Source organism: Pseudochaenichthys georgianus, chromosome 5, assembly GCF_902827115.2.
Source record: "Pseudochaenichthys georgianus chromosome 5, fPseGeo1.2, whole genome shotgun sequence".
Lineage (NCBI taxonomy): Eukaryota > Metazoa > Chordata > Actinopteri > Perciformes > Channichthyidae > Pseudochaenichthys > Pseudochaenichthys georgianus.
This window is the reverse complement of record NC_047507.1, coordinates 2,243,084-2,267,057: the sequence shown is the minus strand read 5'-3', so window position 1 is coordinate 2,267,057 and position 23,974 is coordinate 2,243,084. Positions and strand designations below refer to the sequence as shown.

Sequence of the window (23,974 nt, the reverse complement as noted above, 5' to 3'; positions counted from 1 at the left end):
AGTTGAGCACTCTCCTCTGCGACACACCTGATTCCCATCAGCCATTACGGATGGTATATCAGCGGAGGCTCCACAACCTGTCAGCGCCAGATCGTTGTTAAACCCCAGTGGATTACGCTTCAGTGGATTACGTTCCAGTGGATTAAAACTCCGGAGGATACTCTTCAATGGATTACGCTCCAGTGGATACTCTCCAGCCAGATTATCTCCTCCAAATAAAACCTTTATAACACACTGCCGTGTCCTGCGTTTGGGTTCTCTCAGATAACCGTAACAGAACGATCTGGCCAGTATGGACCCAGCGGACACCGGCTACCAGGCCAAAACTACGGACGAACTCTGCCAAGCCCTGGCCAGTCAAGGCGCTCTCGTGGGGCATCATGATACAGTTCTCCGTGAGGCATTGGAGACTCTCCGGAACCTCTCCGTTAATGTGCAAAGAATCGGCACGCAGGTAGAACTGCTCACTTCACAGGCTTTTCCTCCGCAGCACACTGCACAGCCGACAGCCCCTCCCCCCCCCTCCTGCCGCACTCCTCCATCAGCTACGAGAGGCTGTCATTCCCACACCTGAATGATACGCTGGAGATTTGGGTAATTGTAGAGCCTTTTTGTTCCAGTGTACGTTTAGAACAGTGGCTTCCGACTCACGCTGGAATAACGAGTCACTACAGGATGCTTTTCTTCAGGGGCTGAACGAAGCAATTAAAGACGAGCTAGCGGCTAGGGATGATCCAGGTAGCTTGGATAATGTAATAGCCACAGCCATTAAGATTGATAATCGCCTCAGAGAGAGACGTAGGGATAGGACTAGCCGTCACTCCAATCCCACCGACTTCTCACTTGATCCCCAAATTGGAACCGCCACTACCCCTATTCCCCGATCTTTCCCTACTCCTTACTCAGCCTCATCCCATGGAGATGAGCCCATGCAAGTGGGAAGGGCCCGCCTCTCACCATCTGAGCGTGCTAGAAGGATCCATGCTGGGGAATGTGTTTATTGCAGCCAAACCAGTCATCTCGTTTCCTCCTGTCCTAGTCTGCCAAAAGGTCAGGCTCATCAGTAGCTGTGGGGATTCTGGCGAGCCCTTCCTCCTCTCTCAACCCCCGACCCAGAACGCAGCTAGAAGCCATGCTTTGCTGCAACCAACAGTCCCTACCCCTGCTCACCTTAGTGGACTCGGGGGCGAATGAGAATTTTTTGGACATTGACATTGCAGCTCAGGCAGGAATTTCCTGTGAAGTGTTAGATTCACCTCTTAGTGCTAATGCTCTAAATGGAAAATTCCTGGCCCAAGTCACTCACCGCACCAAGCCAGTAAACCTCATTCTGTCTGGAAACCATCGTGAGTTTATTCAGTTTCACCTAATTTCCTCACCTCAGGCCCCCATAGTGTTGGGCCATCCCTGGTTAAGAACTCACAACCCCCAGATTGATTGGGTAACTGGCAAGATCATTAGTTGGAGTTCTTTTTGCTTATCCTCATGCCTGCAGTCTGCCCTACCACCAGCAGAGGCCGCCTCTCCACCACTCAAGATCGAGCCGCCTGACCTGTCATCTGTTCCCACTGAATATCATAACCTAGGAGAGGTGTTCAGTAAACAGCGAGCTCTTTCTCTTCCTCCTCATCGACCCTACGACTGTCCCATTGACCTCCTTCCCGGGGCCCCTCTGCCTTCCTCACGTCTGTTCAACCTATCTCGCCCTGAGAGAAAATCCATGGAGAATTACATCCATGACTCCCTGGCTGCTGGTGTCATTCGGCCATCCTCCTCCCCGGTCGGTGCTGGGTTTTTCTTCGTCTCCAAGAAGGACCGCTCACTGCGGCCCTGCATTGATTACAGGGCTCTCAATGCCATTACTGTAAAAAACAAATACCCACTACCCCTCATTAACTCCGCCTTTGAACCCCTCCAGGAAGCCACATTTTTTTCCAAACTGGACCTCCGCAATGCCTACCACCTCGTCAGAATCCGAGAAGGGGACGAGTGGAAGACGGCCTTTAACACACCACTCGGTCACTTCGAGTATCTGGTGATGCCTTTTGGACTGACGAATGCCCCTGCAGTCTTTCAGTCAATGGTGAACGATGTGCTCCGTGACCTCCTCAACCGATCAGTCTTTGTCTACCTGGATGACATCCTCATATTCTCTCGTAACAAGGAGGAGCACATTATCCATGTCAGGCAGGTGCTGCAGAGACTCCGGGAGAACAGACTCTTTGTAAAGGCGGAGAAATGCGAATTCCATGTCAACACAGTCTCATTCCTGGGCTATATTGTTGAGGAAGGAAAGCTTAGGTCCGACCCTGAGAAGATCCAAGCGGTGGTGGGGTGGCCCAAACCAACCTCAGTCAAACTGCTTCAACAGTTTCTTGGTTTCGCCAATTTCTATCGGCGCTTCATCAGGGACTACAGCAGAGTGGCGGGTCCTTTAACCAGACTCACTTCCCCCACAACTGGCTTTTCCTGGACCCCAGAGTGCGATGCAGCCTTTTCAGAGCTAAAGAGACTCTTCACCACTGCCCCTGTGCTCATCCACCCTGATTCCTCTCGCCAGTTCGTTGTGGAGGTCGATGCCTCCAACACCGGGGTAGGAGCAGTTCTTTCCCAGCGCTCGGAACGAGACCAAAAATTGCATCCTTGTGCATTTTTCTCTCGCCGCCTCACCCCAGCTGAGAAGAACTATGACGTGGGTAACAGAGAGCTGCTGGCTGTCAAACTTGCCCTAGAGAAGTGGAGGCACTGGCTGGAGGGAGCTGAACTCCCTTTTATTGTATGGACGGACCACAAGAACCTGGCGTACATCCAATCTGCCAAGCGCCTTAACTCCCGTCAGGCTCGATGGGCCCTGTATTTCGGCCGCTTCTCATTCACCCTCACCTACCGTCCAGGGTCACGGAACCTCAAGCCTGACGCCCTCTCTCGCCAGTTTGCTTCCGATGGACCAGCTGCCAGTCCAGACACTATCCTGCCTGCCTCCTGCGTGGTGGGGGCTGTTACCTTGGAGATTGAGTCATTGGTCAGGGAGGCCCAGCGAGCGCAGCCTAGCCCAGGTAACTGCCCAGCTAATTGTCTTTTTGTGCCTACCCCTGTTCGCTCCAAGGTCCTGCAGTGGGCACACACCTCTCGTTTCTCATGTCATCCTGGTGTCCATCGCACACTGTTCGTTCTCAAACAACGCTTCTGGTGGCCTTACATGGCTCAAGACACCAGGGCCTTTGTTGCTGCCTGTACAGTGTGTGTACCCGCGCCAAGTCCTCCCACCAGCCTCCCGCTGGCCTGCTTCGCCCACTGCCAGTACCTAGTCGCCCTTGGTCGCATGTGGCATTGGATTTTGTTACTGGACTTCCACTTTCACAAGGAAATACCATCATCCTAACTATTGTGGACAGATTCTTAAAGATGGTACACTTTGTGGCTCTTTCCAAACTTCCCACTGCCCGAGAGACTGCAGATCTTCTGGTCAACCATGTAGTTCGACTTCATGGGATCCCCACCGACATCGTCTCTGACCGGGACCCCCAGTTCATTTCCCACGTTTGGAAGGCCTTCTGTCAGGCTCTGGGAGCATCGGTGAGCCTGTCATCTGGCTATCATCCTCAGACGAACGGGCAAACAGAACGGACCAACCAGGATCTGGGGTCGGCCCTTCGTTGTGTGGCTTTCAAGAACCCTTCGTCATGGGTCCCACATCTGCCATGGATCGAGTATGCCCACAACTCCCTGCCAAGTGCAGCCACAGGTATTTCACCTTTTCATTGTGCCATGGGTTTCCAACCACCTCTGTTTCCAGCCCATGAAGAGGAAGTTGCTGTTCCCTCCGTTCAGACCCACCTTCGTCGCTGTCGTAAGGTGTGGAGGGACACCCGAGCAGCCCTGCTCCGCTCCGCTGCCCGCAACCGCCTCATCGCAGACCGCCACAGGACACAGGCCCCCAACTAATTACCAGGTCAGAGTGTTTGGCTTTCGTCCAAAGATCTCCCACTCAAGACAGAGTCAAAGAAACTTACCCCACGGTATGTCGGCCCCTTCATCATCGATTCCATTATTAATCCATCTGCAGTCAAACTCAAACTTCCCTCACACATGAAGGTTCATCCAACATTTCATGTATCTCTGTTGAAACCTGTTGCCAGCAGTCCTTTGTCTCCTCCAGTGAGTGTTCCCCCACCCCCCCGCATCATCAATAATCATCCAACGTACACCGTCAGGCGATTGTTGGACGTTCGTCGCCGTGGAAGGGGATTCCAATATCTGGTGGATTGGGAGGGCTATGGTCTAGAGGAGAGGTGTTGGGTTCCCCGGCGAGACATCGTGGGCGCATCTCTGATACGGGACTTCCACCGGGATAACCCTGGAAGACCTGGTAAACCTGGTAGACCGCCTGGAGGCGTCCCTTAAGGGGGGGGTACTGTGGTGGTTGCATTCTCCAGCCACCTTCCTTGTGTTTGTGTTTTCCCTTTCCCTGTCTGTGTGGGCGTGGTGCCTGTCACTCCTGGCTCGGAAACCCACTTTTTGAGAGCACTTAGAACAAAACCGGCTGTTTCACATCATGGAGGAATGTGTCCGCTACATGAGTGCTTTGGCTCGGATACAATTGTTGCCTGGAGGACCCCAATCATGGTTCTTACCAAACTTTATGTTTTTGAACTGGTCTCTGGAGGAATTCAAGGGGAGTTGTCAGGGAATTATGAGACACTATTTTCGGATACATTTTAACCATTTTCACCCTTTTCTCTGGTTCTTCCAAAAGTTAACTTAGACTTTTTCTGACTCTGGAGGAATATAAGGGGATTTGTCAGTGTGGTGGTTGCATTCTCCAGCCACCTTCCTTGTGTGTGTGTTTTCCCTTTCCCTGTCTGTGTGGGCGTGGTGCCTGTCACTCCTGGCTCCCGGCTCAAATCTCCACCAGTTGCAAACAGTTGAGCACTCTCCTCTGCAACACACCTGATTCCCATCAGCCATTACGGATGGTATATCAGCGGAGGCTCCACAACCTGTCAGCGCCAGATCGTTGTTAAACCCCAGTGGATTACGCTTCAGTGGATTACGTTCCAGTGGATTAAAACTCCGGAGGATACTCTTCAATGGATTACGCTCCAGTGGATACTCTCCAGCCAGATTATCTCCTCCAAATAAAACCTTTATAACACACTGCCGTGTCCTGCGTTTGGGTTCTCTCAGATAACCGTAACAGTCAGGGGACTCTATCCGCCTTAAGAGACACTATTTTCGGATACATTTTTATCCATTTTCACCCTTTTCTCTGGTTCTTCCAAAAGTAAACTTAGACTTTTTCTGACTCTGGAGGAATGTAAGGGGAGTTGTCAGGGGACTCTACCCGCATATGAGGCACTATTTTCGGATACATTTCTATTCATTTTCACCCCTTTTCTATGGTTCTTCCAAAAGTTAACTTGGACTTTTTCTGATTTTGGAGGAATGTGAGGGGAGTTGTCTTGGGAGTCTACCCGCATATGAGGCACTATATTTGGATACATTTGATCCATTTTCACCCTTTTCTCTGGTTCTTCCAAAAGTTAACTTAGACTTTTTCTGACCCATGTGCATCACCCTGGATCTCTGCCTGTGAGTGTGGGACCCTGCTTACAGCAGTGACTCTGCTGTACTTATGTTCTTGTACATTTCATGAGTCAACTGTGGATGAAATGGACAGGTTTCAAGCTTCTTTCCTGGGTTACATAGTGCTGTGAAGCAGCCTGTCCTCTGGGTGGGAGAGCGAGGTGCTGTAAGGAGCTCTCTGGGTCACAGCCTGCTGCTGCTGCTGCTCTCACCCTGTATTCACATAACTTTTACCCAGCTTTCACACTGTTACGTGCCGTAGTGTGTGTGTGTGTGTGTGTGTGTTTTCCTCTCTCTCCCTCTGATTGTCCCCAGGTGCAGCCTCTCCCCAGATGCTCCTAATCGACAATCAAGGCTTCCATATAGGACCGGAGGAGGACGGCAGTGTGGCCCCTTCTTTCTCTCCTTCTCGTCTAGCTACATGTGTGCAGCATGTCTCTGTGTGAGACCCAGCCTAGTTGTGTGCTGTCTATTGTAAACTTGTGTTGTAATTTGGCTGGTGAGCCGCCTCACTTATGTTCTTATTAAAACCTCACTTAAACTCCTTCAGCATTGAGTTTCCTCTCCTTTTTCTCTCTTCCAGCTATCTTTTGTGTCGCTACTTCCCTTGGTACCCCTAGATCTACAAGGGATGGCGGATGAATAATAATATTTGTAAGTAGCCGTTGCTATGGGGTCTAAATTAGATGCCAGGGTAAAAGTGCGTATGGCTCGTCTCCAGTGTGAGAGGGAGGAGCGTGAGCGAGAGTTTCAGCTCAGGAGGGAGCTGGAGATCAGGAAGCAGGAGCTGGAGATCAGGAAGCATGAGCTGGAGATCAGGAAGTTGGAGGCAGACACTGCTGTCCGGATGCGTCAGCTAGAGCTCCAAGCAGCTGTGGTGGGTGATTCTGCCGTTACACCTTCAGGTTCTGCTGCTGCTTTTGATGTTGGTAACAACATTCAGCTGGTCCCTGTCTTTCTTGAGTCGGAAGTGGAGATGTTCTTTGGTGCATTTGAGCGCATTGCTGCTGCTCTGCACTGGCCAGACGATGTGTGGGCCATACTTGTACAGTGCAAGCTAGTCGGCAAGGCTCAAGCGGCTTGCTCTTCTCTTTCTGTCGAGGATAGTTTGGAGTATGACAAGGTGAAAGGTGCTATTCTCAGCCCTGTTACGTTCCCTTGTAGATCTAGGGGTACCAAGGGAAGTAGCGACACAAAAGATAGCTGGAAGAGAGAAAAAGGAGAGGAAACTCAATGCTGAAGGAGTTTAAGTGAGGTTTTAATAAGAACATAAGTGAGGCGGCTCACCAGCCAAATTACAACACAAGTTTACAATAGACAGCACACAACTAGGCTGGGTCTCACACAGAGACATGCTGCACACATGCAGCCAGACGAGAAGGACAGAAAGAAGGGGCCTCACTGCCGTCCTCCTCCGGTCCTATATGGAAGCCTTGATTGTCGATTAGGAGCACCTGGGGAGAGGCTGCACCTGGGGACAATCAGAGGGAGAGAGAGGAAAACACACACACACGACCACACACACACTACAGCACGTAACACTTCCCCCCATAAAACACACCTTATACTGCTCACCAGCAGCCAACACCGGAGCAACACATGGAACACACACAACACACACACCACTCACTGAACACAGATCCACATCGCTCTGAGCTAGGTCCACACCCACCGCTTCAGAGACGGAAACACCCACACCCACAGTACTGTCACAGACGGATGCAGAACTTGGAGGGACGGGTGGCGCAGTGGTCTGTGCATCCGATCATCAGATCAAGGGGGAGTGCTGGGGAACTCCAGTTCGAAACCCGCTCCCGCCGTCACTGCGTCAGGCCGTTGTGTCCTTGGGCAAGACACTTCACCTGGATTTGCTCCTGTGGGTATTGTCCACAGTACATGTATCACACCAATGTATACTTGTAAAAGCGCCTCGATGACCTCGAGGCGTGAAGATGGACGGTGTGGCGCAGTGCGCTGTGCAATGATCATCAGATCAAGGGGTGAAACCCGCCGCTGCTGCGTCTGTAAAGCCGGTGGGTCCTTGGGCAAGACCCTTCACCTGAACTTGCTCCTGTGGGTATTGTCCACAGTTTCTGACCATTGCATGTATGATGTGCAATGTGTGTATATGTAAAGCGCTTTGAGTCATTGATAATGCGCTATAATAAAATGTAAGGAATTATTATTAGAACTTAACTGCAACTCACCACTCTGTCGCATCGCAACCGGGTGCCGGTCTTTTGGCTTTTCCAGAGCAGCTGCCACCTGCTCCTTCCGAGCTACACACTCTGCCTCTACATGACCAGGATCAAGACAAAAGAAACACAATCTCTTTTTCTTGGGTCCTGGAAGAGAAGCAGAATGAGCATGTGTGGCACGCCTGTTACGAGCTTTCCGGAAACCAAAACGATGAGGAGAATCGCTCTGAGCCAAAACACCACTGTATGATAGCTCAAGCCCTTCCTCATCCGCCATAGTGGTGGCCTGCTTTCGCTTCCAAGCTGCACAGTCTGCTATCATATGACCTGGGTCAAGACAAAAAAAACAAGCTCTGTCTATCCTGGGACCTAACAATGGAACACTGGCACAGGGAACATCATTATCAGGAGCTCTTCGATAAGTGTCCCGCTGAGGAGGATCCCGCTGGAAAAAAACGCTACTGTGTATCAGCGCAGACTCGTCTGCCAGAGTGGTAGCCTGCTGAAGGGTAGTCACTCTCTGCTCATTCAGGTAGACTACCGTACGCTCCGGTACACAGTTTTTGAACTCCTCCAACAGCATCAGCTCACATACTGAAGCGATGTCATCCGCTTTACATGCTCTACACCACCTGTCAAAGAGGACTTTCTTCTCCCTCGCGAAGTCCACGTATGTTTGGCCAGCAGCTTTCTTCATGCCGCGAAAACGCTGCCTGTAGGCCTCAGGCACAAGCTCGTATGCCCTGAGAATAGCACCTTTCACCTTGTCATACTCCAAACTATCCTCGACAGAAAGAGAAGAGCAAGCCGCTTGAGCCTTGCCGACTAGCTTGCACTGTACAAGTATGGCCCACACGTCGTCTGGCCAGTGCAGAGCAGCAGCAATGCGCTCAAATGCACCAAAGAACATCTCCACTTCCGACTCAAGAAAGACAGGGACCAGCTGAATGTTGCTACCAACATCAAAAGCAGCAGCAGAACCTGAAGGTGTAACGGCAGAATCACCCACCACAGCTGCTTGGAGCTCTAGCTGACGCATCCGGACAGCAGTGTCTGCCTCCAACTTCCTGATCTCCAGCTCATGCTTCCTGATCTCCAGCTCCTGCTTCCTGATCTCCAGCTCCCTCCTGAGCTGAAACTCTCGCTCACGCTCCTCCCTCTCACACTGGAGACGAGCCATACGCACTTTTACCCTGGCATCTAATTTAGACCCCATAGCAACGGCTACTTACAAATATTATTATTTATTTATTTACAAACTTCCCCAGATCCTGCCTACCAAACTGTACCTAACTATCTTCTGGAGCGTGCCGGGCTCGAGGCGATTTTAAAGGCAAACATCAGCGGCCGAAACCCTGAATCGCCTGCCCCCAACAGGGAATGAATCCCCACCCAGGATTACCCCGAAAATAAAAAAGGCAAAATAAAAAATGAGTGCCTGAAGGAAGGACTGATTCAGTCCAGCTAGACACTCCCTTGTCTAAACTGAGGAAGCTGTTCAACAGTAAATAATTTCACAGCCAATCCTACACCTATATACACCCTACTGCTCACCACCAAACACAATATCAACACTAACCAACAACCAAATACTCACTCTTTGTCTCAAAGATTGGACGAGCCCCCATGTTACGTTCCCTTGTAGATCTAGGGGTACCAAGGGAAGTAGCGACACAAAAGATAGCTGGAAGAGAGAAAAAGGAGAGGAAACTCAATGCTGAAGGAGTTTAAGTGAGGTTTTAATAAGAACATAAGTGAGGCGGCTCACCAGCCAAATTACAACACAAGTTTACAATAGACAGCACACAACTAGGCTGTGTCGCACACAGAGACATGCTGCACACATGCAGCCAGACGAGAAGGAGAGAAAGAAGGGGCCTCACTGCCGTCCTCCTCCGGTCCTATATGGAAGCCTTGATTGTCGATTAGGAGCACCTGGGGAGAGGCTGCACCTGGGGACAATCAGAGGGAGAGAGAGGAAAACACACACCAGAGATGTTCACAAGTCTTTTTTTGCAAGTCCAAGTCAAGTCTCAAGTCTTTGGTCACGAGTCCAAGTCAAGTCTCAAGTCTTTGTGGGTTGAGACTTGATCAAGTCTCAAGTCTTTGGTCACGAGTCCAAGTCAAGTCTCAAGTCTCTAAAAAAATAAAAGTCTCATGTCTCTTCTGGTTGTAATAAGCCTTCTATTGTCTGCTGCTATCCAGTCTGTTAAGAATACTGCACAGCTATATCTAAGAAATTCAAAGCATTTACTGTGTTATTATACACTGGGTCTCTAATGACGTCTACTATTAATAAACATATTTCTCTATCCTCTCACTCAAAGCCAGTGTCATGGTAACCTGATAAACCTGTAACATTAACGTTACGTGGTCAACAATAAACCTGTAACCTGCCTATAAACCCACAGATGTATTTATGTATGTAACTATGTATTTTTCTACGTTTAACGTTAGCCAGTAGATGGTGGCAGCGGAACGTAATGATTAACGTTACCGACCTTTTTTATGTCATGTCAAGAGTTGGATGTCAACGCCACTCAACTCAAACAAGTGTAACAAGCAAACATTCACTCATCTTTTCAAATATGCAGTTACAAAGCTAGCAGCAAGCTAAGCTAACATTACATAGCTGATGCTGAGCTAAACATGTTTGCTAACCGTCCATATGCGTTAATGTGACTGACCTCTCCGGGTGAGTTTTCAAGTGCCTGATGAAATCCGACGTTGTTGCGCCAGCATCCTTGATTTTGATATTGCAGACTTTGCAGTGTGCGCTCCTTTTGTTGGTGCCGCCAGCGTTTTGTTCGAAGTTGTTGTAGTTGAACCTAATTACAAGCGGTACAGCCGCAGGTGTGCCGCCGGTGGCCATGGTGTTACTACGAGGTAGTAACAGAGGCGCGCACGTCTGCGTAATGAGCCCAGCTAAAATAACTGGATGGCCTACCTGCCTGTCAGCCTTCCATCTGGGCACAAACTTATCTCGTGCCCTCATTGGTCATGTGCACGTTCGTGCGGTTCGTGTGTGTTGGAGGAGGCGGGCTCTATAAGGAAGTAGCAGCCTCTAGCAGATTATCTCCGGTTGTGTATTTTCAAATTCTAGCGATCTCGAGCCGGTTTCTCTCAAATTTACCTACCCCACCTTTAATACGCCAACAATAGAAAACACAATGATTGTTCACGAGTCCCAACACAAGAGTCCAAGTCGAGTCTGAAGTCTTTTGGTCACGAGTCCAAGTCAAGTCTCAAGTCTCTGTGTGTGCGACTTAAGTGCGACTCGAGTCCGAGTCGCAGACTCGAGTCCCCATCTCTGACACACACACACGACCACACACACACTACTGCACGTAACACACACACACTTATTCCTGGGTAAGAAAGCCATGTGCATCACCCTGGATCTCTGCCTGTGAGTGTGGGACCCTGCTTACAGCAGTGACCCTGCTGTACTTATGTTCTTGTACATTTCATGAGTCAAATGTGGATGAAATGGACAGGTTTCAAGCTTCTTACCTGGGTTACATAGTGCTGTGAAGCAGCCTGTCCTCTGGGTGGGAGAGCGAGGTTGCTGTAAGGAGCTCTTCTGGATCACAGCCTGCTGCTGTTGCTGCTGCTCTCACCCTGTATTCACATAACGTTTACCCAGCTTTCACACACTTATTCCTGGGTAAGAAAGCCATGTGCATCACCCTGGATCTCTGCCTGTGAGTGTGGGACCCTGCTTACAGCAGTGACTCTGCTGTACTTATGTTCTTGTACATTTCATGAGTCAAATGTGGATGAAATGGACAGGTTTCAAGCTTCTTTCCTGGGTTACATAGTGCTGTGAAGCAGCCTGTCCTCTGGGTGGGAGAGCGAGGTGCTGGAAGGAGCTCTCTGGGTCACAGCCTGCTGCTGCTCTCAAACAGACTCAAAGACAGTTTTTTCCCAAGAGCCATCATTGCTCTTAACACCTGAAAGTCATACCTCTTAATCATCCTGCATGTGAAATAAATGTGACTCTATATATATGTAATTATTATTATTATAAATACATACTATTATTATTTATTACTTTTTAGATTTAATTTGTTATACCCCTGGAAATAATTACTGCATTGTATTCCTTATTCCTAAGTATGTATGCTGCGTATATTTGTTGTCTTATGTTGTGATGTTTTTTGTTTTGATGGCACCGTTTGAAAGGGAGACGCATTTCTTTCTCTCATTGTACATGTATAACAACTTTAAATGACCCTATTATATAAAACAATATATAAGTATATATTATACAGCTGATGCAGTTAATATTAACTTGTTAATTCACTGCTGGCAAGTTTAATCTATTCAAAAGGCAGCATTGTTTACAAGTTGATTTTAGTATCATTATTTGAACCTGAAAAGTAGCTTGCATCTTTTTTTATTGAATAAATGCAGAATTAAAATATGTCTCTGTGTTGACTGGAAAGTAAACGAGCAGAAAATGGAAAATACGTTTTATATATGTTTCTTTTCATATCAAAACATACATTTGCATATTTAAACATACCATTTCAGACAACTTGTAATACAAAAAATAGGTGTCTTGATGCAAGGGATTATACAAACCTTTTCTCACATTCAGTAGACAAAAATAATCGGAATATTAATCCATAATGACATTAATGGTTAATAGCAGCCTGTGTCTGTTGATTGTGTGTATACAGGTATGTACATATTTTTATACATATTTTTATATATATTGGTTTTTTGTATTCAGGATTGTGGGAAACTGTATTTCAATCTCTCTGTCTGTACACACAAACTGAAAGATTGACAATAAAGTTGACTTTGATTTTGACTTGATTTAAACAGGGTCAAATCCCAGGTCTTGATTGACTTCTTGCACTATTTGTTGTTTTACATTTGTTTTATGTCTTATTATATATTATGTTGCATTGTTGGAGGAGCTTGGGACTTGAGTTTTTCATTGCCACATCTCCACTGTAGCTGTGCCTCTGACAATAAAGCTTTGAATCTTTGAATGTACAGTCTCTCTCAGTGTATCGCATGTTTGGACGTTCTCCTCGGTCGTACTTTCATCCTCTCCTCCACTGTCCTGCATCCTTTAAAGCAGAAATGCATCCAGATGTTTGCGCGGAACTTCTTATCTCTGAGGCCGTAGATGAGAGGGCTGAGAAGACGAGGAAGAATGTTGGTGAAGACGAAGGTACTGAAGAAGATGTCTGTTGTCTTGTGGGGCCAATTGGTGATGAGGAAGAGGTTGATGAAGGGCGCGATGAAGGACAGCAGGCAGAGGAGCAGCTGGACCCCATGGAGGAGGATGGTGTTTCGGGCGTTTCTCATCGAGGCTCGACTCACACCTGAAACCCCCCGAGCTGCGAGGAGCACGTTCAGATAGGTGAGGACCACCGTGAGGAAGACGAAGGAGAACAGGAGTACCTGAGGAGGAAGAGGGGAGTACTTATTAACAGAGATGGCAAAAGTACAAATATCCTTTACTCAAGTAGAAGTACAGACACTCGTGTTTAAAAATACTCAGGTAAAAGTAGAAGTACTGACTAAAGTTCTTTACTCAAGTAAAAGTAAAGAGGGCTTCTAAATGGACTTCAGTAAACAGTACCCATAGCTAGCAGCTGCTTTAAAGAGTACCTGACCTCCCTTTATATTAATAGAACAATATTGTCATTGTTAGCTAATGAATGTTTCCATGCTGAACAACGGCAACATGACAACGTTTTCATTGGTCCCTCTTCTTTAGAGAAGACCAGGAAATGATGGATACACGGATCGTGTTCAAATCAATAGGCACGCAATGACTCTAAAGAATAATGATCACGCACCAAACGTACATTCAGACTAAAGGAACCAGCTGTTTGGGAAATGTGAGAAGAAGAAAGTACAGGTATTTGTGTTCAACATGTAAGAAGTAGAAAGTACAGGTATTTGTGTTCAACATGTAAGAAGTAGAAAGTACAGGTATTTGAGTTCAACATGTGAGAAGTATAAAGTACAGGCATTTGTGTTCAAAATGTAAGAAGTAGAAAGTACAGGTATTTGTGTTCAACATGTGAGAAGTAGAAAGTACAGGTATTTGTGTTCAACATTTAAGAAGTAGAAAGTACAGGTATTTGTGTTCAAAATGTAAGAAGTAGAAAGTACAGGTATTTGTGTTCAAAATGTAAGAAGTAGAAAGTACAGGTATTTGTATTCAAAATGTAAGAAGTAGAAAGTACAGGTAATTGTGTTCAACATGTAAGAAGTAGAAAGTACAAGTATTTGTGTTCAAAATGTAAGAAGTCAAAGTAAAAAGTCTACCAAGTAACTAACGCTATTCAATAAATGTAATGGAGTAAAAGTATAACATATACCTCCTGACTGAAGTCGAGTAGAAGTACAAAGTAGAACAAATACTCAAGTGAAGTACCTCAAAAGTGTGCTTAAATACTTGATTGAATGTACTTAGTTACTTTACACCACTGCCGGAGGGAAAGGCGTGACAAACACAAATATCAGAGAGAGATTCAACGAGATAACAAATACCTCCACCACTAGACTGAGGGTCACGTGGTACGGTGTGTTGTAGACGAAGGCGGGGTTACAGAAGACCATCTTTGAGAAGACAGACAGAGTCTGAGTGATGAGGATGATAATGATGTCAGTGAAGGCAGGGATGAAGGACACGAGCCAGATGAGAGCAATAAGGAGGTGGGCTCTCTGCACCGTGCAGATCTGGACGTGATGAAGAGGAAGACACACGGCGATGTAACGCTCCAACGCCATGCCAGCCAGATTCAGAGGGCTGTTCCTGGAGGGAGAGAGAAACACAAAACTAGGGTCAACAGGGTGGGTGGAGGGGGTCTGGAGGACGGGTTTTGGCTGACAGCCCAGGGGCACAGCGGAGGACCCGGAAGGGGTCTTGGGCGGACGGCCCGGGGGCAAGGCAGAGTTCAGGCAGAATCAAAGGAAGAGTCAGGGGGCCGGGCCCGAGGGCGAAGACCGCGGCTCTCAGGGGGCCGGGCTCGAGGGCGAAGACCGGACAGCTCCGGAGGCCGGGCAGGAAAGCGCTGACGGGACAGCTCCGGAGGCCAGGCAGGACCCGGTGTCGGCCGGACAAGAACCGGGAGAGGAGTAGTCGGCGGGGCCTCCAACGGGACAGGACATGGAGTTGGCAGGACCCCCAGCGGAACCTCCAACGGACCAGGACATTGGGTAGGGACTTGAGACGTGACTCGAGAGGAGACTTGAGAGGAGACTCGAGAGGGGAACCAAGGGGGAACTAGAGAGGGGACTCGAGGAGGGACTAGAGAGGGGACTAGAGGAGGGACTAAAGGAGGGACTCGAGAAGGGAACTCGAGAGGTGACTTGAGAGGGAACTGGAGAGGGAACTCGAGAGGGGACTCGAGAGGGAACTGGAGAGGGGACTTGAAAGGGAACTTGAGATGGGACTAGAGAAGTGACTAGAGGTGGGACTAGAGATGGGACTAGGGAATTGACTAGAGGAGGGACTTGAGTAGGGACTAGAGATGGGACTAGAGAAGGAACTTGGGAAGGGACTTGGGAAGGGACTAGGGGGGTACTCAGGAAGGGACCAGAGAGGGGACTAGAGAAGTGACTAGAGGAGGGACTTGAAAAGGGACTAGAGATGGAATTCGAGAGGTGACTCGAGAGGGAACTAGAGAGGTGACTCGAGAGGGGACTCGAGAGGGGACTCGAGAGGGAGCTGGAGGGGTGACTTGAGAGGGGACTCGAGAGGGAACTCGAGAGGACACTCGAGAGGAGACTTGAGAGGGAACTCGAGAGGTGACTTGAATGGAGGCTTGAGAGGGGACTCGAGAAGTGACTTGAGAGTGGACCTAAGAGAGAACTCGAGGGGTGACTTGAGAGGTGACTTGAAAGGAGGCTTGAGAGGGAACTCGAGAGGAGACTTGAGAGGGAACTCGAGGGGTGACTTGAGAGGGGACTCGAGGGGGGACTTGAGAGGGGACTTGAGGGGGGACTTGAAAGGAGACTCGAGAGGGAACTTGAGAGGGGACTCGAGAGGGAGCTCGAGATGTGGCTTGAGAGGGGACTTGAGAAGGAACTTGAGAGGAGACTTGAGACGGTCGGTTCGCCGACAGGACACAGGGAGCTGGCGTCGGCCGGAGACGAGGGGCTGGAGTCGAAACCATGGCTGCTGGGGCCAGGACTGAGGCTGGAACCATGGCACCTGGGGCCAGAACTGGGGCCGGAACCATGGCTGCTGGGGCCAGAACTGGGGCCGGAACCATGGCTGCTGGGGCCAGAACTGGGGCTGAAACCATGGCTGCTGGGGCCTGTACAGGGGCTGGAACCATGGCTTCTGGGGCCGGAACCATGGCTGCTGGGGCCTGTACTGGAGCCGGAACCATGGCTGCTGGGGCCAGAACTGGGGCTGGAACCATGGCTGCTGGCGCCGGAACCATTGCTGATGGGGCCAGAACTGTGGCTGGAACCATGGCTGCTGGGGCCGGAACCATGGCTGATGGGGCCAGAACTGGGGCTGGAACCATGGCTGCTGGGGCCTGTACTGGAGCCCAAAGTATGGCTTCTGTGGCTAGGGCTGCTAGTCTGGACCTGCAACTCCTTCTCTTAGGAGCCTTTTGGAGGCTCCGTGGACCTCCAAAAGCCAGAAGAGTTCCAGAGAACGGACAGGAGCAGGAACTGGGGCAGAAGCAAGGGTTGACTCCAGACGGAACACACCGATGCGTGTGGTGTCATATTGGGAATTGGGAGGCAGGGAGCCAGCATGGCTGGGGCTAGCAGGCAGGGGATAACACACCGAGAGGAAATCCAAAATCCAACCAGGTAAGAATTTCACTAAATCTGGCTTCTCCATAGCCATCTGGTGTGCCTTAGCCAGAGCAGCCTCTCGCTGCTGAACTCCAGACGCTCCCCTCCACTTATCAGAACAGCCAGCCAAAGAAAAGTAAAAACGAAGTAATTCCAACTCAAAAGGATCTGCTGGGCCCATCATTGGTTAGTTCCTTCTGTCAGGGTTGAGAGCGAAGCAGGCAGGACCCAAATGCAGATAAACAGAAAATACCTTTATTTCGAGGCTTAAAGACAGAGCAAAACAGAACTCTTCCACGTGAACAACGTCAAACTACAACAAGGAACTAACAAAGACTAACAGAAAACACAGAACCTACATGCACACATGACTAATCAAACAAACAAGAGACAGGTGAGGCGGGAGGAGGTGAAGACTTTTAAAAAATAACACAGGAAACCAAAGACAGAAAAAGACAAGACAAAACACAACACAGACAGATCTTGACACTGAGTACTTCTACTTTTACTCAAGTACAAGATCTGACTACTACTTTTACTCAAGTGCAATATCTGAGTACTTCTACTTTTACTCAAGTACAAGATCTGACTACTACTTTTACACAAGTGAAATATCTAACTACTTCTACTCAAGTACAATATCTAAGTACTTCTATTTTTACACAAGTACAATATCTAACTACTTCTACTTTTACTCAAGTACAATATCTGAGTACTTCTACTTTTACTCAAGTACAATATCTGAGTACTTCTACTTTTGCTCAAGTACAAGATCTGACTCCCTCCCATGTGATTATTCCAGGATGAAACCCTACCTGTTGGTGGTGATTAAGACGACCAGCATGATCCAGCAGGGGATGAATCCTGGGTTGCCGGTGTAGGTGGCGATCACTAGCCCCAGAGAAAGTGTCAGCATGATCATGTCATTAATCACCAGGTGGATGTACAGCACATACCTGCAGGAGAGGAAGAGGAGGAGAACATGAGGAAGACAACAAGAAAAACAAGAAACATATGTAAACAGGAAAGAGATGGGAGCGTCATGTTGAAGATGTCCTCAAAACCTGGTTAAAATCACTGATTCGGTCATAATAACAAAAACATGAATATAGCGATGTTTCGGAAACAATAATACCTATCTTTTTGTTTTTTCCATCAGATTTTACTTTTGTACTTCTAGCACACTACTGGAGTTATTGGGACATTTGAAACACTCCTATGTACCACCCAATTCCTCAAATAGTCTATACAATCAAATACAAATACTAACACATTGGTAAGGTCTAAGGTCTAATCTATATCTATAATTGTGATGAAATAGCAGGTTAAAGCAGGATCAACAATCAAGCAAAACATAAGTAAAACAACAGCTTTGAACTACAGTCTAGTCCTAAGAAAGTCCTCTGTACAATTAGATGTTATTTTATACAACAGGTTTGTATTTTACATGGAGCAACATTATGTGCAATGCTTTACTGACACTGTTGAGCGCAGAGAGTCACAGTTAAAGAGTGAGAGTAAAATAAGTCAGCAGTCACTGGTAAGAGAAGGCAAAGCTACAAATCAAAATGAGAGCAGATTTAAACCGGAGCAGCTTCATGTCTCAGTGTCTATAATGCCTCCGATAAATTGTAATCAACATGCAATGTGTTGATTTAGTAAAGCTTTAGAGATTTCACAATATAAATACTGTAGTCTAAGGTTATCACTGTTAGAATATTAGCTGAACATACCATGGACTGATAATTCACAATTTAAACCTCTTCATTTGAACCCCTGCTGAGATTACAGAGTGCCCAAAAAACACTTTTCTGGAAATTAAATCCAAATTAAATCTGAATGATCTACTCTCATGGATCACTGTGACTAAAAAGACATGTGATAAGGGCTGCACAATTAATATATATGTTATGCACTATATGGACAAGTGCAATACTCAAATCTCAGGATGCAACATATTTGTGAAAGGCTAAATATGTTTTATAATATATCGATGTTTAACAAAGGAGCTGCAGAGATATCAGAGCCTATCGTATCCTGCAGAAATGATAAATCTATCCAATTATTGTGAATAATAATAAGTTGAAATATCAGTCAAATAATCGCAGATAGTCATTTTTTCCAAACTGTGCACCACACGTATTAATCATTTCATATTTCTTGTTTTAGGGCGACAAGCAAGATATGTTAAAGGAATTTTTGCTGTCACCTAAACAAAGTTTCAATCTATTTTAATATACTTGTTTTAGAGCAAAGCATTAATACAACAGCTGATTCCAATCTTGTTTACAAACGTGTAAGTACCACACTCTGCATTTAGACATTTAAGCAGATCTGGATATCAAGTACAATCTGTTTTACTGTGACTATGTTCACATCTCTGTTTATCACCTGGGGTCTCGCTGGAAGTCCTTGCTCTTGAAGTATGTGTAGACAAAAGCTCCATTGATGCAGATGATGGTGAATACCAGGACAAAGGTGATGAAGTTCTTTGTGAAAGCTTCGTTATAGCTGTCGAAACGTCTGCTGGAGTTCATATTGTCCTCAGAGCTGGAGACACAAAACACAGATTAAATGAGAAGAGCCTTCGTTGTTCTTTAGTGAATCAAACTCCTTAGCTTAGCTCTAAACATGCCTGCTGTACGAGGAACAGGAAGAGCAGCAGTTCATTATATAACAATACATACAAATATAAAAAAATGTAAACTAATGAATGTTAACATAGTGGTTTTCTTGGATTTATTTGTACACTATAGTATTATAAAAATAACATTATATTTATACATTTTATACCAATTTACATCAATCAGCAGTTTATAAATGTTCACTGTAGTCTGTAATTAAAATGATAAATGCATACATTCAGAATATTGCTTTAAATGACATTTTAAAATGAATTAATTTCACTATTTGTGCACCTAGAGTCAAACACATTACATTTAAACTATCCCCAATATAAATACAGTAAGAACGTTTTTTAAAACATTGCAATATTAAATCGTTTCACAAGAACCACTTACTATCAGCTGCAGCGACAGATTCTCACCTGCTGACTCTCAGAATCCTCCAGCAGCCAGTCAGCGCCTTTATAATGTGTGTGTGTGTGTGTGTGTGTGCGTGCGTGAGTGCGTGTGTGAGGAGCATTGTGAACTTTTGATCATTAAAGTTAGTGAGGATGTTCCCCTGTATTAATTTGCATTAATTTACCGACTTTGAAATTAAAATGTTTTGATGCATTCAGGATTATATTTACATTTGATTTAAAGTGTGTGTGTGTGTGTGTGTGTGAGAGTGTGTGTGTGTGTGTGTCTGGGCTTGGGCTGTTGTTAAGGTTTTGGCAACACAATTGTTACGAATGGGTGAAGCAGGTAGGACTCAAATGCAGAATAACGAAACGCGAGCTTTATTAAATAAATTAAAGCTGTGGCAAAACAAGGCAGAATCCAAAATATCCAACACCAACGAGCAGCACAAGGAACACAGACCGTGGAATGACATGGAGGGGAAACAATGAACCGACATGGAGCACAGGGGAAGACTAGACTAAATACACAGAAGGGTAATCACAGAACAAGACACAGCTGGGCAGGGGAGGAGAAACACAAGGACAACAGGTGAACACAATCGGGTAATCAGGGAGGGAAACAGACAGAAAGCAGACAGGCAGGAAACGGGGGTGAACACTTTACACAATAAAACCCAAAGACAAGAAAAACACCAACACCGACAAAACTACAAACGTGACATAACATGAGAATTGTGACAGAACCCCCCCCTCAAGGGACGGATCCCAGACGTCCCAAAAAAAAAAAAAAGTCCAGCAGGGTGGGTGGAGGGGGACCGGAGGGAGGACACATAACTAGGGCCAAGAAAGGGTGGGTGGAGGGGGTCTGGAGGATGGGTCTCGGGCGGACGGCCCGGGGGAAAGGCAGAGACCAAGGAGGGGGTCTCGGGCGGAAGGCCCAGGGGCAAGGCAGAGACCAAGGACGGGGTCTCGGGCGGAAGGCCCGGGGGCAAGGCAGAGACCAAGGAGGGGGTCTCGGGTGGACGGCCTGGGGGCAAGGCAAAGTTCAAAAAGGGGCGAAGGCCACAGCACTCAGGGGGCCGAGCATAAGGGCGAAAGCAGCGGCAGGAAGAGTCAGGGGGCCGGGCCCGAGGACGAAGACCGCGGCACTCAGGGGGCCGGGCTCGAGGGCTAAGACCGCGACTCTCAGGGGGCCGGGCTCGAGGGCGAAGAACGAGGCTCTCAGGGGGCCGGGCTCGAGGGCGAAGACCAGACAGCTCCGGAGGCCGGGCAGGACCCGGTGTCGGCCGAACAGGAACCGGAGCCAGTGGGACAGGCTTCGGCAGGATCCCCCACGGAAGAGGACCAGGAGTTGGCAGGACCCCCGGTGAGACAGGTGATGGTGGGGCCTCCAACGGAACAGGACAAGGGGTTGGCAGGACCCCCGGCAGAAGAGTTGTCTGCGGGACCCCCGGCAGGAGAGTAGTCGGCGGGACCTCCAACGGGACAGGACAAGGAGCTGGCAGGACCCCCGGCAGAAGAGCAGTCGGCGGGGCCTCCAACGGCACAGGACAAAGGGTTGGCAGGACCCGCGGCAGGAGAGTAGACGGCGGGACCTCCAACGGGACAGACATACGATTGGTAGGACCCCCGGCAGAGGAGTAGTCGACGGGGCCTCCAACGGGACAGGACATGGAGTTGGCAGGACCCCCAGTGGAACCTCCAACAGACCAGGACATTGGGTAGGGACTTGAGACGTGACTCGAGAGGGGAACTAGAGACGGAACTCCAGAGGGGACTAGAGGAGCAACAAGAGGAGGGACTAGAGGAGGAACTCGAGAGGGGAACTAGAGAGGGAACTCGAGGAGGGACTAGAGGAGGGACCTCGAGAGGGAACTCGAGAAGTGACTAGAGGAGGGACTAGAGATGGGACTAGGGAATTGACTAGAGGCGGGACTTGAGTAGGGACTAGAGATGGAACTCGAGAGGGGACTGGAGAGGGGACTCGAGAGGGAACTGGAGATGGGACTAGAGAAGGGACGAGAGAAGGGACTAGAGAAGGGACTCGGGAAGGGACTTGGGAAGGGACTTGAGTAGGGACTAGAGAAGTGACTAGAGGTGGGACTGGAGAAGGGACTAGGAAAGTGACCTGAGGAGGGACTAGGGAAGGGACTAGAGAAGGGACTAGAGAAGGGACTAGGAAAGTGACCTGAGGAGGGACTAGGGAAGCTGGGACCAGGACTGGGGCCGGAACCATGGCTGCTGGGGCCAGAACTGGGGCTGTAACCATGGTTGCTGAGGCCGGAACCAGGGCCGGAACCATGGCCGGAACCATGGCCGCTGGGGCCAGAACCATGGCTGCTGGGACCGGCACTGGAGCCGGAGCCGCTGGAGTACGGGCTGGAATCCTGGCCTTGCATCTTCCAGAGATCTTTTGGAGGCTCCGTGGACCTCCAAACGCCAGACGGGTTCCTGAGAAAAGGTCTGAGGTTGGAACTGGAGCCGCTGGAACCGGAACCGAGGCCTGGACCATGGCTGTGTGGGCCAGGTAATCGAGCAAGGAAAGATAGCTCTGCGGGCCGGTACTGGTGCATGGATCCATGGCTGTGGAAACCGGAACTGAAGCCGAGATCATGGCTGTTGGAGCACGGGCTGGAATCCTGGCCCTGCGTCTCCTAGAGGCTCTTTGGAGACTCCGTGGACCTCCAACAGGACCGTAGTCGGATCCGAGGAAAGGGTTAGATGCGTCGGACCAGTCCTCAGGACAACTTGTGAAAAGCTGTAACCACTCCGGCAACGAACTCCTCAACCAAGGCATTTCGGCCACCTCCATTCGTGCCCTCTCGAGAATAGCCTCTTTGTCCCTTCTAGAAGAAGTTCCTTTCCACTCGGCATGATAACATTGAAGGGAAAAGTCTAGATCGAACAGATCTAACTCAAAATCTTCCATATCCGCTGGGTCCATTTTTGGTCGGTTCATTCTGTTACGAATGGGTGAAGCAGGTAGGACTCAAATGCAGAATAACGAAAAGCGAGCTTTATTAAATAAATTAAAGCTGTGGCAAAACAAGGCAGAATCCAAAATATCCAACACCAACGAGCAGCACAAGGAACACAGACCTTGGAATGACATGGAGGGGAAACAATGAACCGACATGGAGCACAGGGGAAGACTAGACTAAATACACAGAAGGGTAATCACAGAACAAGACACAGCTGGGCAGGGGAGGAGAAACACAAGGACAACAGGTGAACACAATCGGGTAATCAGGGAGGGAAACAGACAGAAAGCAGACAGGCAGGAAACGGGGGTGAACACTTTACACAATAAAACAGGAAACCCAAAGACAAGAAAAACACCAACACAGACAAAACTACAAACGTGACATAACATGAGAATCGTGACAGTGGCTGTGTGTGTGTGTGTGCGTGTGTGTGTGTGTGTGTGTGTGTCTGGGCTTGGGCTGTTGTTAAGGTTTTGGCAACACAATATTTGTATTGCACTTAACATTGAATTAAACAGAGAACTTCTTCCACTTCCAGACTTGCAAAGAACCTGAATAACATTTCCTTTTATTTCTTCCACAATATAATGTAGAGCTGATCCTGCTGAACAAAAAGTGTAAGTATGATAAACCACCCCCTGTGTGTTATGTAGCTTTGTAAACGGTCCGCAGAGTCACAAACCCTCAAAGTACACCCTATAGCGAGTACAACTCTAACACAGACAATACCTGTTTATGCTGCCCCAGAACGCCTCGTTGGAGATTGTTCTTTTTCCATTTTTTTCTTCCGGGAACCAAGTGACGTAACGACGACCAAATGGACCAGTTGGTCCAAATTGACCAATCCGTGGAGCTCCTCACACAAACCAGGATCCCTTGGCGTCACTATCAAACGCAGTGAGGGGACCTTTAGCGTCGATCTTCAACTATCAGGGAGTCCCATTGACTTGCATAGAGCTTTTCTCAGCCGCAACTGCGTGGATCTCCACTCACAGTTTGCCACACACTCACGTGTGTGTGCTCAGGCTGAGTTTCGCGGTGTCTCGCTGTCTCGCAGACCCCACGCAGCAACCAGGAAAGGACACCAGTAATACAGCTCACACTGTCCGCTCCTCGAGCCTCAAAGGGCGGAGCAGCGAGCCCCGCAACGTCCCACCAACACGGCCCCCAGACCCCACGCAGAATTCCCATCTGTTTGTCATTACTGGTGTCATTTTCTGGTTGCTAACAAACGCCATTGTAAAACATAATCACTGATGTTCCACTGTAACGGTGGTGGACTCATCAGAACAGAGTGGGCGAGCTGACCAATCAGAGCACAGTGGGCTCATAGGGAGGGGGGGGGGGGGGGGGTAGGAGCTCCAACAAGCCGTTTAGGACAGAGAGTGAAT

At 48.4% G+C, this 23,974-nt stretch overlaps 1 protein-coding gene across 1 annotated transcript; it reads right to left on the bottom strand.

The window, feature by feature from the left end:
* Positions 1-12,677: 12,677 nt before the first annotated feature.
* On the bottom strand, positions 12,678-23,785 carry LOC117447388 (odorant receptor 131-2-like). The gene is made up of 5 exons (XM_071203253.1): positions 23,685-23,785; positions 18,966-19,124; positions 17,390-17,530; positions 14,307-14,571; positions 12,678-13,205 (listed from the first exon to the last, which is right to left on the bottom strand). Exons 1-5 carry the CDS (start codon positions 23,783-23,785, stop codon positions 12,801-12,803), a joined length of 1,071 nt encoding a protein of 356 aa, XP_071059354.1. The 3' UTR covers positions 12,678-12,800.
* Positions 23,786-23,974: the final 189 nt, after the last annotated feature.